We start from the raw sequence: 11,976 nt of genomic DNA on the forward strand, positions 1-11,976 counted from the left end.
AGGTCCTATTCCATGGTCTGCAAGGTCATCTGGCCTGAATCCCCTTCATTACTTCCTTTGGGGATGTCTAAAGTCTCCTTAAGCTGGCTTCTCTGACCTCAGGTAGCCTGCCTCAAATTGTTTAGCAGAGCATTCTCTGTGTCCTGTTTAATTTTTTCATTACCTTAAGGAAATACCTTGTTGTATATACTATTTCTGTTTGCTTCTGATATGTCTAATACTATTGTAGCCTACAAAATAATCTCTCAACAAATAGACAAATGGGAGACATGTTTCTAACTATCCAAAGAAATAAATTATTCATATGTTAAAAGTAGCCAAACCAGATATTTTGGCAAGTCTGCCATTTTAATTTTATAACAATATTTACAATTTGTACTAGAGGTCTCTACTCCATTAACTCTTTTGCTGATTTACTGTTTTAATCTGACATACTATAATTGTGAAAGTACAATACTGGACAAGAAGTGTTCATTTAAAGTTTAAAATCAGCCCATTTGTGGAACACACAATATTCCCTGATAAAAACCAAATTTTTATCTTATCTGCTCATGTCTCCTTACTCACCTTAACAATGATGCAAAAAGAACTAATTCTGTACCTTGACCCACATAAATCAGCTCATTCATTTACAATGATGATAACATAAGATCTATGATTAACGTTGTGAAACATTTATCGTGTCATACGAATTACTTGAACAGTTTAATATGATGTTTCATACATTCTTAAACGATATTTGAATTGAGCATGTGATGAACCAGATAGCCTATTACTTAAAAATTTAATTTTTCAAATAGAATGGTATGGCTGTTGCTGTCAAATTCCTTAGATAACCTGAAACCCCAAATGATGAAATTCTATCGTTACAACAATTGTGTGTGTGTGTGTGTGTGTGTGTGTGTAGAGTCAGCTCATGTCAAATAACTAATGTTGTTTAAGTTAAATTTAGCGTGGATTAACTATCCATTATATGCATGACTACAGAAACAATCACAATGACGAGTGTTGTTGGAAATATAGCTATCACCATATCAACAACTCTTCTTGGAAATACAGAAGCGTCCGATCTTACCCGTCGGCTTTGACCCATGACGTCACAAATACCGCGGAAACGACCATAAACAACAATTCCAATATGGCGGATATAAAAACATCGAATACGTATTGTAAACACTGAAATACACAAGTTTCCTTCATTAGTGTCAAATCAATATTTTCGAATCATAGGCGGCCGCTGCCGCGGCCGCATTCCAAAAAAAAAACTCCCAACCTAACCTCAAGTGGGCTACGCTACAGATCAATATGTTCATCAAATTGCTTCATATTACGTATACATGTTCTTGAAACAAGAGTACATCAAACCATGTATTAGGTTTTCGAAATTTCGATATTTCACAAATGTTAAACAATTTTTCCGTAAATTTAAAACAATTTTTTTTGCTGTAAATAATTGACTGGGGCGAAAATAAATATCGTATTCGTAATCAGCCGCCGTAATGACGTCACACACCACAACACGCTTACGTCACGGGTCAAAGCCGACGAGTAAGATCGGACCTTTCTGTTGACCCCTCTTCATAAATGATAATGAAGGGCACGAATTTAAGAGAAGCAAGGCAATGTCCATCAAGGTAAATACAACTATCAGTTTAACAAAAAACAAAGCAACAATGAAGTCCATGTAATCACTTACGCCATGTATCAGATCTCCTTGCCAAGTAGTGATCGCCAGTGTCGAGAGGTTGTTCCTCAAAAGATTCGGCATCTTCGTTGTCACCTTTGTGATCTGTAGAATTACTGTCCACACGTTTCTCTTGTTTCACCATTGTTTCAATGTTTTAGGAATTCACTCCTACCTCACAGCATCACTACAAACTATTTGCACTTTCGTTGCTAGCTGTTTGTAAATCTCCGAAATTCAAAATTCTCTCTCCGCCCTTACCAATCACCATGACGCTTTCAACTCGTTTGTTGTTGTGATATTTCACCAAACTTACAGAATCTGTGGAATTGCAGCGACTATACGCAGTAACAAGTGAAAATCGATGTACGCTATTTCCTCTGTTCTATTTATGTTTGCTCAAACAGTGTGAAATTTTTGTCAACACCATGGATTCAGCATTCAAAAGGGACAAGGATAACAAGAAGACAGTGGTGTCAAAATTTGAGTTATTTAAGAAACCCATCAACACTCATAATGTACTGTTTTACTACGTTCCATTCTACGGAGCAGCGAGTTACAGTGCTTTATCTGTTAATGTTTTAAATCCCGGCTTGGGAGTAAGGTAGGATAACACAGTATAACGTCAGAGGAGAGAAAGGTTAAATTCTTTCAGGACGTGTTTATAAAAAAAAGACATTTGTTGTTAGTAATTTTTAATACATTACTCGTTGTCATTACTGTAGCGCCGGCCAGAGTAATATGAAAACAGTCATTACCACAGTGTCCTAAATTTTCATGCAGAAAGCTGGAGTAACATGTTTATAACATATCATGTACAAGGAAATCTGAGTAGTAAGTTAATTTTGCCTTTCTCAATGATTGTACAGGATGTTCCCGAAACGTGATGTGACAAATATATTGCTGTTGTCTACGTTAATTGGAACTGGTCTGTATATATATGACAGGAAGCACATGAGAGCAGCACCGAAAATTCCAAAAGTTGGATACAGGTATGAAGAAGGATAAAGCACACTGTTCATTGAATACCGATTTTTGGTCTCAAAAGCATTTCTACTACCGAGGTTTCATAACGTAAGTGTAATTGTGTCTTTCTCGACCACCGAAAGAAAAATTATAATCTATTGAATCTACGTGTTCTGCGACAGACCTGAAGTGGAGAGTCTTATTTAGCTAACAAGTCAGCTGTCTCATCTTCATATGTACCTCTTTATTAGCCCTGTATAACATGGTGTAGTATCTACATAGTTTGCAGTTACGATATAGGACAAGTAGGATGTGAGGTAGTAAATATAATGTACGTATACTATGATTTTGAAATAATAAATCAATACATGTTGCATAGCCGGCCAGAGTGGACGAGCGGTTCTAGGTGCTACAGTCTGGAACCGCGCAACCTCTACGGTCGCAGGTTCGAATCCTGCCTCTGGCATGGATGTGTGTGATGTCCTTAGGTTAGTTAGGTTTAAGTAGTTCTAAGTTCTAGGGGACTGTTGACTTCAGAAGTTAAGTCCCATAGTGCTCAGAGCCATTTGAACCACGTTGCATATTAATTGCATAATTATGGAAACAGATAAAATGATTTAAAACAAGTATGGCTAAGAATATTGATCAGTTACACTATTTTTTATGCTGTTCAAAAAACTTGAAAATGGAATAGGAGTGCTTTTCAAGCAGTTACTCTTTCAGTTTCGCTTTAAATTTATATAAATTTGGTACATGTTTCATGCTGAATGGCATGTGGCTTTATATCACAATGCCAGTTTACAATTGTACTGACATGTAGGTTACACTTATACCTTACATCATAAGAGTGCAAAATCACAGTTATGCTTGAAGATATTTTCTTCTTTGAAGGTGTTTCCTTTTGTGTAGATTGGTGCTTGTTAGGTATATACAGTATACAAAGTGGGGGCAATATATTGACTTTTCAAAATTCGCTTACAGAATTCTCTGCATTTAGCTTGTTTTATTATTCTGACAATCTTTTTCTATACTCTAAACATTTTTTTCTGCTAGTTGTGGACCCTCCCAAATAATAAAAATTCCAGGTACATCAGTAGTGATTGGGTATCGTCAGGGTAAATTGTGATCACTATGACTTGTATATTTGTCATTATCCTTATAGCATATGTGAATGTATTTACTTTTCTGTTTAGATTATTTACGTACAGGTCCCATTTCAGGTTTTCCTGAATATCTAAAACTTTTGACTCCCTTGCTGATGAGACAGTTTTTGCACTGATACTAAAGATTAGTGTTGCAGGGTGCAGTTTCTGTGCATCGTGGAAATATATTGTCACAGTTACTAAAATGATTCATTTTTATTCCCCCTCTGCAGTCTGTACTTCCATACCATTATGTTGAATATTGAATTACAATTCCAACTTTTTTTTATTTTTATTTTTTTATACCATTTTTGTGGCACAATTTAATTAGGGTATTTGTGTTGTCTGCCAAAAGTGCTGTGATCTCATTAGTTATTTTTTCTGCCAGAGAATTAACTTAAACAGTAAAGAACTGACCATTGAGGGACTACATACCTGATTTTTTTGTGCAGTACTATAAAAATGGGATTTTTTGTGTTTTTACATCTTGGTATTGTGAATGATTTGTCAACACTCAAGGTAAGAATGGATCCATCTGTTTGGTGGCCCACAAAATCCATAATCATTTAATTTTTGCAACAGACTATTATGATCAGTTACATTAAAGCTTTACTGAGGCCAAGGAATACGCCAGAAACATGTTGCTAGTCTCCTGAGAAACAGTTTCTCAAGAATTTTGCCAAAGCCTGGTAGAACTGATACACAGCTTCCTATTTGTCTCCTTTCTTGTACCGTAATGTTACTTTTGCAGTTTTCAGTTTTTTTGGAATATACCACTCATTAATATTTGTTAGTGGTTTTACAATAAATACATTTGCTTTGATGATCATATCTGGTAATTCATCAGACTGTGTAATCTTTTAATAAACAAAGGTTATTCCTCAGGTGTTGCGGCAGACATGAGTAGTATTTTGTATTAATTTTTAATCTAGTTGTAATCTATTGGCATAGGGTTGTGTTTTGTGATATTTAGTAATCAGTTGTGCTATATACAGTGAAGCACCAAAGAGACAGGTATAGGCAGGCGTATTCAGATAGATATATGTAAATAGGCAGAATACGGTGCTGTGGTCTATCACAGTTTTTAAATCAGTTGCTGCTGCTACAATGGCAGTTTATCAAGATTTGAGGGAGTTAGAATGGGGTGTTATAGTCGGCACATGAGCGATGGGACACAGCATCTCCAAGGTAGCAATGAAGTGGTGATTTTTTTGTATGACCATTTCACGTGTGTACCGTGAATATCAGTAATCTGGTAAAACATCAAATCTCTGACATCGCCGCTGTGCCATTTGAGGCACTGTGTCGCAGATTGCAGGTCCCCTCCCACCGGAGGTTCGAGTCCTCCCTCGTGTGTGTGTGTGTGTGTGTGTGTGTGTGTGTGTGTGTGTTTTTCTTTTTTGTTCTTAGCATAAGTTATTGAAAGTTAATTTAAGTAGTGTGTAAGTCTAGGGACCGATGACCTCATTACCAGAAAACGATCCTGCAAGAACGGGACCGACGACGACTAAAGAGAGTTGTTCAGTGTTACAGAAGTGCAACCCTTCCACAAATTGCTGCAGATTTCAATGCTGGACCATCAAAAAGTGTCAGTGGGGACCTTTTGATGAAACTTGCTTTTGGAGCCGGAAGCCCATTTGTGTACCCTTGATGACTGCATGACATAAGCTTTACGCCTTGCCTGGGCTCGTCAAAACTGTCATTGGACAGTTGATGACTGGAAACATGTTGCCCTGTTGGATGAGTCTCGTTTCAAATTGTATCGAGCGGATGGATGTGTAGGGTATGGAGACAACCTCATGAATCCATAGACCCTGCATGTCAGCAGGGGACTGTTCAAGCTGGTGGAGGCTCTGTAATGGTGTGGGGCATGTGCAGTTGGGGTGATATGGGATCCCTGATACGTCTAGATAAGACTCTGACAGGTGACACGTATGTAAGCATCCTGCCTGATCACCTGCATCCGTTTGTGTCCATTGTGCATTCCGACGGACTTGGGCAATTCCAGCAGGACAATGTGACACCCCACATATCCAGAATTGCTACAGTGGGTTCAGGAACTCTCTTCTGAGTTTACACTAACGCTGCCCACCAAACACCCCAGACATGAACATTATTGAGCATATCTGGGATGCCTTGCGACATGGTGTTCAGAAGAGATGTCCATCCTCTCATACTCTTAAAGATATATGGTCAGTCCTGCAGGATTCTTGGTGTCAGTTCCCTCTGGCACGACTTCAGACATTAGTCGAGTCCACGCTATGTCGTGTTGTGGCACTTCTGCTCATGGGGGCCCTACACGATATTAGGCAAGTGTACCAGTTTCTTTGGCTCTCCAGTGTATAATTAGTGTTAAATTTACTAACCATTATTGAGAGTTCAGTTATTTTACCATTATTTTCTTTAAGCTTGATATTATTGTCATCTAATGACATTGCATATGTTTCTTCTTTGATGATTTCTTCTTCCTAGAATTTTCTATTTGTCTGTCATTTTCTACCTTCTTCACTTTGATATTATTTGTCTAATTATTCATTTACATTGTTTAAAATAGTTAATAAAAAGGATTAGTGGTTTGACTTCAGTATTCATGTGTTTTCTTCTCATTCTGGTGTGATATATCGATTCATTTGTTTGAATTATATACGGGATTTATTACTTATGTTTGTTTGTGAAAAGCTATTTTTAAAAAAATTTTTGTATGTGGCCATAAATTTATCAAATTAGTCAACTGTATTGCTTGAACTGTGGGCATCAGTCCACTTTACTCTTCTCATGCTAGAACAAAAGTAATCTACATTTTCTTTACTGAACTTTCTGACATAAAGCTTTATTTTTCTTGAGGATCTTAGCTATCCCAGAATAGCTATTGTTTGAAATTTGGTCACGATAATCATTACAATCAGTGTTTACGTTTTGTGTGTTGTACTTATATTTCTCTGTATTTATAAAAACCTGATCTGTTTGGGTTATAAGTACTAGTTATGAGTTGGATTAGTTACAGTTGGTTAAATTCATCTCCAGGTTTGCCGGATCCAGAGAAATGAACATTCAAATATCCACATATGAAAAATATTTTTCTTCAGTGTGTTGAAATTTTCTAACAGTACTTCCATATTATTATACATAAAAAAAAATTAAAAAATTTCACCATCTAATGATACAGATAACCACAGTATTTTGATTTGGCGGTTCTGCAATTGAGAAAACTGTCTCTTTCTGTGGCTAAGCCACCAGACTAAGCTATCCGACTGAGTTCTATATTTTATCTGACATTGGCAGCATGCTTTAAATGTCCAGAAATGAAACACCAGAAAAGTAGTATCTCATGACTCTAATATCAGTTAATCATAATTGGAATTAATCAACTCATGGCGAGGTATCAGAATTTGTGGCGATATCAAATGAGATAATAATACAAGCTCACTCATATGTAAGGCAGATGAGACACATGGCTTTTGAGGTGGAATAGTCGTTAGTGGGGAACTTCTATTGTACAAGGCTTATACAGGCCAGAAGGCCTCTTTCTGAGTGTACCCTTATTTGCCTAGCTGTTCATGGGACCCAGATGGAACCCTCAAACTTACCTTTTTCAACTCGCAGCAGAATGGTAGTGCCGCTGGTGGGTATCAACATCCAGTGTAACAAGAGGGCTCGTGTCACCTGTCCTCATAATACTTTAATTACTTCTAATACTTACGTTTCTAGTAACAAAACACATGCTGCCAGACAAAATGTATGTTTAATAGTTGAACAGAAAGAGGGCTGCATTGAGTAAGTTTTCCCTTTCTACATTCAAAACAGTTTCAAATTGGGACACTGTTTGTTGAAGCTTCTAGTTCCCAACAAGCAACAAAAATCCAGAAAGCTAAATGTCCCAGGGAATTTGAAATTGAAATGGAACTACACAGTGCCTTGAACTACAGCAAAGATGTTGTTTCGTGCAGAGATATGTTTGACATTCCTAAAGAGGAACTAAAAGATGAATAGGCTCAAGAAGGTGTCATTGACGTGGAAAATATAATGAAATGTATGGTTGGTGAACTGGTCCGATCAGATTCCTTTATTCTTACCTTCAGTAGCCCAGTGCTTCCAGAATGTATCAAGGAAGGTGTCCTTAACTTAAACTTGCAGCCTTATGTACTCAACCCAATGTGGTGTCTTAAAAGCCAGCACTTACTGGGCATACAACTCGAGCATGTAAAGGAGAAACCACTTGCAGCAAATGTGGTGAGGCATCCGTGAAGGAGTCATTTGCTCTTCTCGTCTGAGATGGTTTAATCACTCTGCAGATCACCCTGTGGGGAGTAGACACTGCAGTGTCTACACTGAGGAAAGGAAGATACTGGAACTTGAAATAATGAAGTGTACCACATGTAGTAAGGCCATGCTGTCTCCTAGTTTATTGCTTCATTCACTTTGATTCTCAATTAAAAGTCTGTTCTGAAAGCTCATTCCTCTGCACCAGGGGTAGTCACACTGGTCCCTACCACCTGCTAGTGGAAGTAGTAGCTTTCGTGGTGGGCAGCAGGTGGCAGGAGTTTTAAAAACATTTTCATTAGGTTTTCATAAAATTTTGACGAAGTATTTGATTATTATTATTATTATTATTATTATTATTATTATTATTATTATTATTTTATGCTTTAACTTACTGTAACAGTGCTTTATAAGCTTTATAAAACCCAGTTAGTTCCCTGATTTACAAATCACCATTACTGTGGAACCAGTGGGCATTTAAAAAACAGACATGCAAAAGTAGATAGTAGGTAAAAAAGGTTTGACTACCCATGCTCTACACAATTATGGGTCACTAGTGTTGGCACTGCTACCTGTGTTTATCAGTGCCATTGTAAAGAGGCTGTTATTCCAGAGCCTATAGCTCCCAACAGAACACCAGAAAAGGCCACAGCTGCCAACATTATAGAGCTTCCAGCATATCAAATGGCAGACTCCAGTAAACAGACTAGCAATTCCACTACTACTGCCACAGAGGCTCCTAGGAAGCCTCTGTTGGGAAACAAATCCAGTGGGAAGTGTTCAGCACAGAAAAAGACAGGTTCAAAACTGTGAGACCATATAGACCTAATTCTCTCACATTTTTACTGATTCGGCTTCAGAGACAATGGAATACTGTGTCTGCTTGTGGCAACCATGTATCCCACAGACTTAGCCTCCATTCGTCGCAGGATCCCCACCCCAGTGGAGAGACAGTGTGAAAGAAAAACATCACCAATAAATGCCTCCTAGTCAGCAGTGGAACATCAGTGGGTTCGGGACACTTGTGGATGTACTGAAACTGTTAGTGTAGGAACATCTCCTGTGCTTGTGTTTATAAGAATCCTGTTGTAAACCTACTGACACTCCTTGGGTATAGGGTTCCTTAGATATAGGGCTATACCCATCACCACAAGGGTAACCTGACTGAGGGAAGGGCCAAGGGTAAGCATCTGTTTTGTCAATAGCGCACACCACTCCTCTGCTCTGTCCCTACTTACTGACCCAAAAGCAGTTGCCATCTAAGTTTGTGTGGGTCAAAGGATCACTGTATTCTCTCTGAATTTACTACCACAAGAAGTGATAGAATTTGAGGATCTTGCAGATCTTATGCACCAACTAATCCAACTATTTCTACTACTGGAGGCTTCACTGCCCATAATGTATTATGGGGCTCAAATTTTACTTTCCCCAGGTGTTGAGTTTTAGAGTCTCATGGTGTCTCAGGAGTTGTGCATCCTCAGCACGAGCATTCCCACTTACTTCTCTGCTGCTAGTGTGTCATGCTCAGCCATTGACCTCCTTTTCTCCTCCTAGACCTCGCAGACTCTGCTCAGTGGGAGGTTACTAATCGCCTTCATTCCAGTGACCACTCTGTATTCACCTATCAGATTGAGCAGCCCTTGAAGACAAGCCATCAAAACGAATGATCAGCAGAGCAAACAAGATCCTGTTCAGTCAGCTAGCAGTGTTTGAATGTGCGGATATTATCCAGATACAGGTGGACCACATCACACTTGTGATCCACTATGCCGCCAAGTCATCCATCCTGAAGTCTTCAGGTTATCTTAGCAGGCAGCCTGTATCTTGGTGGACTGGTGCATGCCAAACAGCAGTCCGAGTCAAGTATGCAGCTCTGCAACATTTAAGTGCCAGCCAACAGCAGAAAATCTCACCCTTTTGAGTAGCGAGAGCCGAAGCCCACCATATCATCAAGGAGAGCAAGAAAATGTCATGGCGGGTATTTCTGGACATTCAACTGCTCTACTTTTTCTACAAAAGAATGGGAAGCCATCTGGACGATTTCCAATAAATGCATTTGATTACCAGTAGTAGTGGTGCTGAAACAGGAGTATCTTCACACAATGCCCACTGACATTGTCCAGACAATGGAAAAGCATGTTATGGTGACAACTTCCATTGCCAGCAAGGATACCACCTTTATTGTGTCACCATGGAGAAGTGTGCATTGGACTTAAGGTCCAACAATTATGAGTCCTACAACTATCCTTATTTTATTTGGGAGCCGTATTCAGCACTGTCAGATAGTCATGATACTGCTCCTGGTCATGGGCAACAGTCTTAGAATAAGTCCAGTGGTGTACTTTTATCCACGAATGCTGTCAGTGCTTGCCGTGAGGTATGATGCAAAAGAAAGTGTATCAGCTCTTTGTGTTATGCAGCCAACGAGAGAGCACCAGGCAGACGACAAGTTTCAGAATAATAAATTCAGGAGGAAGGGTGAAACACTGCTGTAAATGAGGATTATAAATTTAATTTTTCCTTGTTTGAGTCACAGCTGTTTAAACTGTGCTGCAGTAGGTAGTGGGAGATGAAGAAGCTTGCACAGGATAGAGTAGCATGGAGAGCTGCATCAAACCAGTCTCAGGACTGAAGACCACAACAACAGTATCCACAAACCAAGGACAGCATCACACCCATGATATATTTGAAAAAGCAGTGCAGTCTTTCTCTCTGTTTTTGCTATGCAGTTGATGTGCGCGAGTGCATTGAGTAAGTGGATCAATCTTTTATAATTAAATCATGGGAGAAGGTAGGTGGATCAATGTTTTTTACTTAAATCATGGGAGAAGGAAGGTAGATCAGTGCTTTTTAATTAAATCAAGGCTTGGTGTTTTCATGGAGATCCATGTCAAAGGATCATCCCATTGGCTATGCAAAACTGACACATGAGCACGACAACTGTATAGCTATATTCACGGATGGCTCTAAACATGGGGACTTTCATTTGTTGCTCTGTTGTTTTCCCTAATCATGTCATAAGGATCAGGGATACCTCAAGAATTCATTGTATTTTATGCCGAATTATATGTGATCTTGAGGGTACTGGAGGAGATGAGATGTATTGTGACCACTAAATTCTTCATCTGTTCTGTCTCTCCAAGTGTCCTTCACTCCCTACACTTGCACCCAGTGGATACAGTAGTCCAGGATGCCCCAAACACTCTTCTCAACCTAGAAAGGCAGGGGAGACAATTGTCTTTCTGCTGGGCACCAGGGCACATGGGTCTCAAGGAAAACTAAATGGCACATGTAGCAGCCAAGGAGGCATGTCAGAACACTCAGATAGTTGTGTGTGCCATCCCCCTACATGTCATTGCCTCACTTTTGAGGTACAGAGTTTTGTGTTGACGGGAAGAAAAGTGACTGGAATTGACAGACAATAAGCTGTGTCTGGTAAAGCCAACAGCTTGGTCATAGCATAGCTCCTTCCAGTGACAGAACACATGGCTTCTTGATCCATTTAGAGGACTTTCCAATGTGTGGTGCTCGTGGCATACAGATCACAGTACATCACATTTTAGTAGACTGTGTTTTATATTTAGACAAGAGGGCAGCAACTCATTTGCCAATAGATTTGCCCTCTATTTTAAAGGTCTGTCAAATAAATGTGGTACAACTTTTAAGGTTTTGTAAAATGTTCAACTTGTTCCCCTATCTTTCTGGGAGAATATTTAATGTATTATCAGGCTGGCATGCAAATCTACATTTTTTATAAGTGATCAGCCAATCAAATTTTGCTGTGTGATTATTTTGGCTTCCTTCTTATGTTATTTGTATTTTATTGCCGATTTTAGAACATATACTATTTTTATAGTAAAGGATGTCAGCTAATGAGAGTGATGTTGCGGAAGAGAGTGTGTATTTGTGTAAGACTTGCTCTTC

The 11,976-nt window shown here is 38.9% G+C and overlaps 2 protein-coding genes across 2 annotated transcripts in view; one reads left to right on the top strand and one right to left on the bottom strand.

Annotated features, from left to right (window-relative positions):
• The window catches only part of LOC126249720 (histone acetyltransferase KAT8), a 113,059-nt gene extending 111,054 nt beyond the window's left edge, over positions 1–2,005 (bottom strand). Inside the window, exon 1 of the mRNA XM_049951405.1 lies at positions 1,697–2,005. Within this exon, the coding sequence (XP_049807362.1) occupies positions 1,697–1,829 (133 nt within the window). The 5' untranslated portion in view covers positions 1,830–2,005. The remainder of the gene's footprint in view (positions 1–1,696) is intronic.
• A 36-nt stretch (positions 2,006–2,041) lies between these two features.
• Positions 2,042–11,976, top strand: part of LOC126249732 (uncharacterized) — a 42,737-nt gene continuing 32,802 nt past the window's right edge. Inside the window, exons 1-2 of the mRNA XM_049951413.1 lie at positions 2,042–2,288; positions 2,554–2,676. Coding sequence (XP_049807370.1) covers positions 2,113–2,288; positions 2,554–2,676 — 299 coding nt within the window. The 5' untranslated portion in view covers positions 2,042–2,112. The remainder of the gene's footprint in view (positions 2,289–2,553; positions 2,677–11,976) is intronic.

Source organism: Schistocerca nitens, chromosome 1, assembly GCF_023898315.1.
Source record: "Schistocerca nitens isolate TAMUIC-IGC-003100 chromosome 1, iqSchNite1.1, whole genome shotgun sequence".
NCBI lineage: Eukaryota > Metazoa > Arthropoda > Insecta > Orthoptera > Acrididae > Schistocerca > Schistocerca nitens.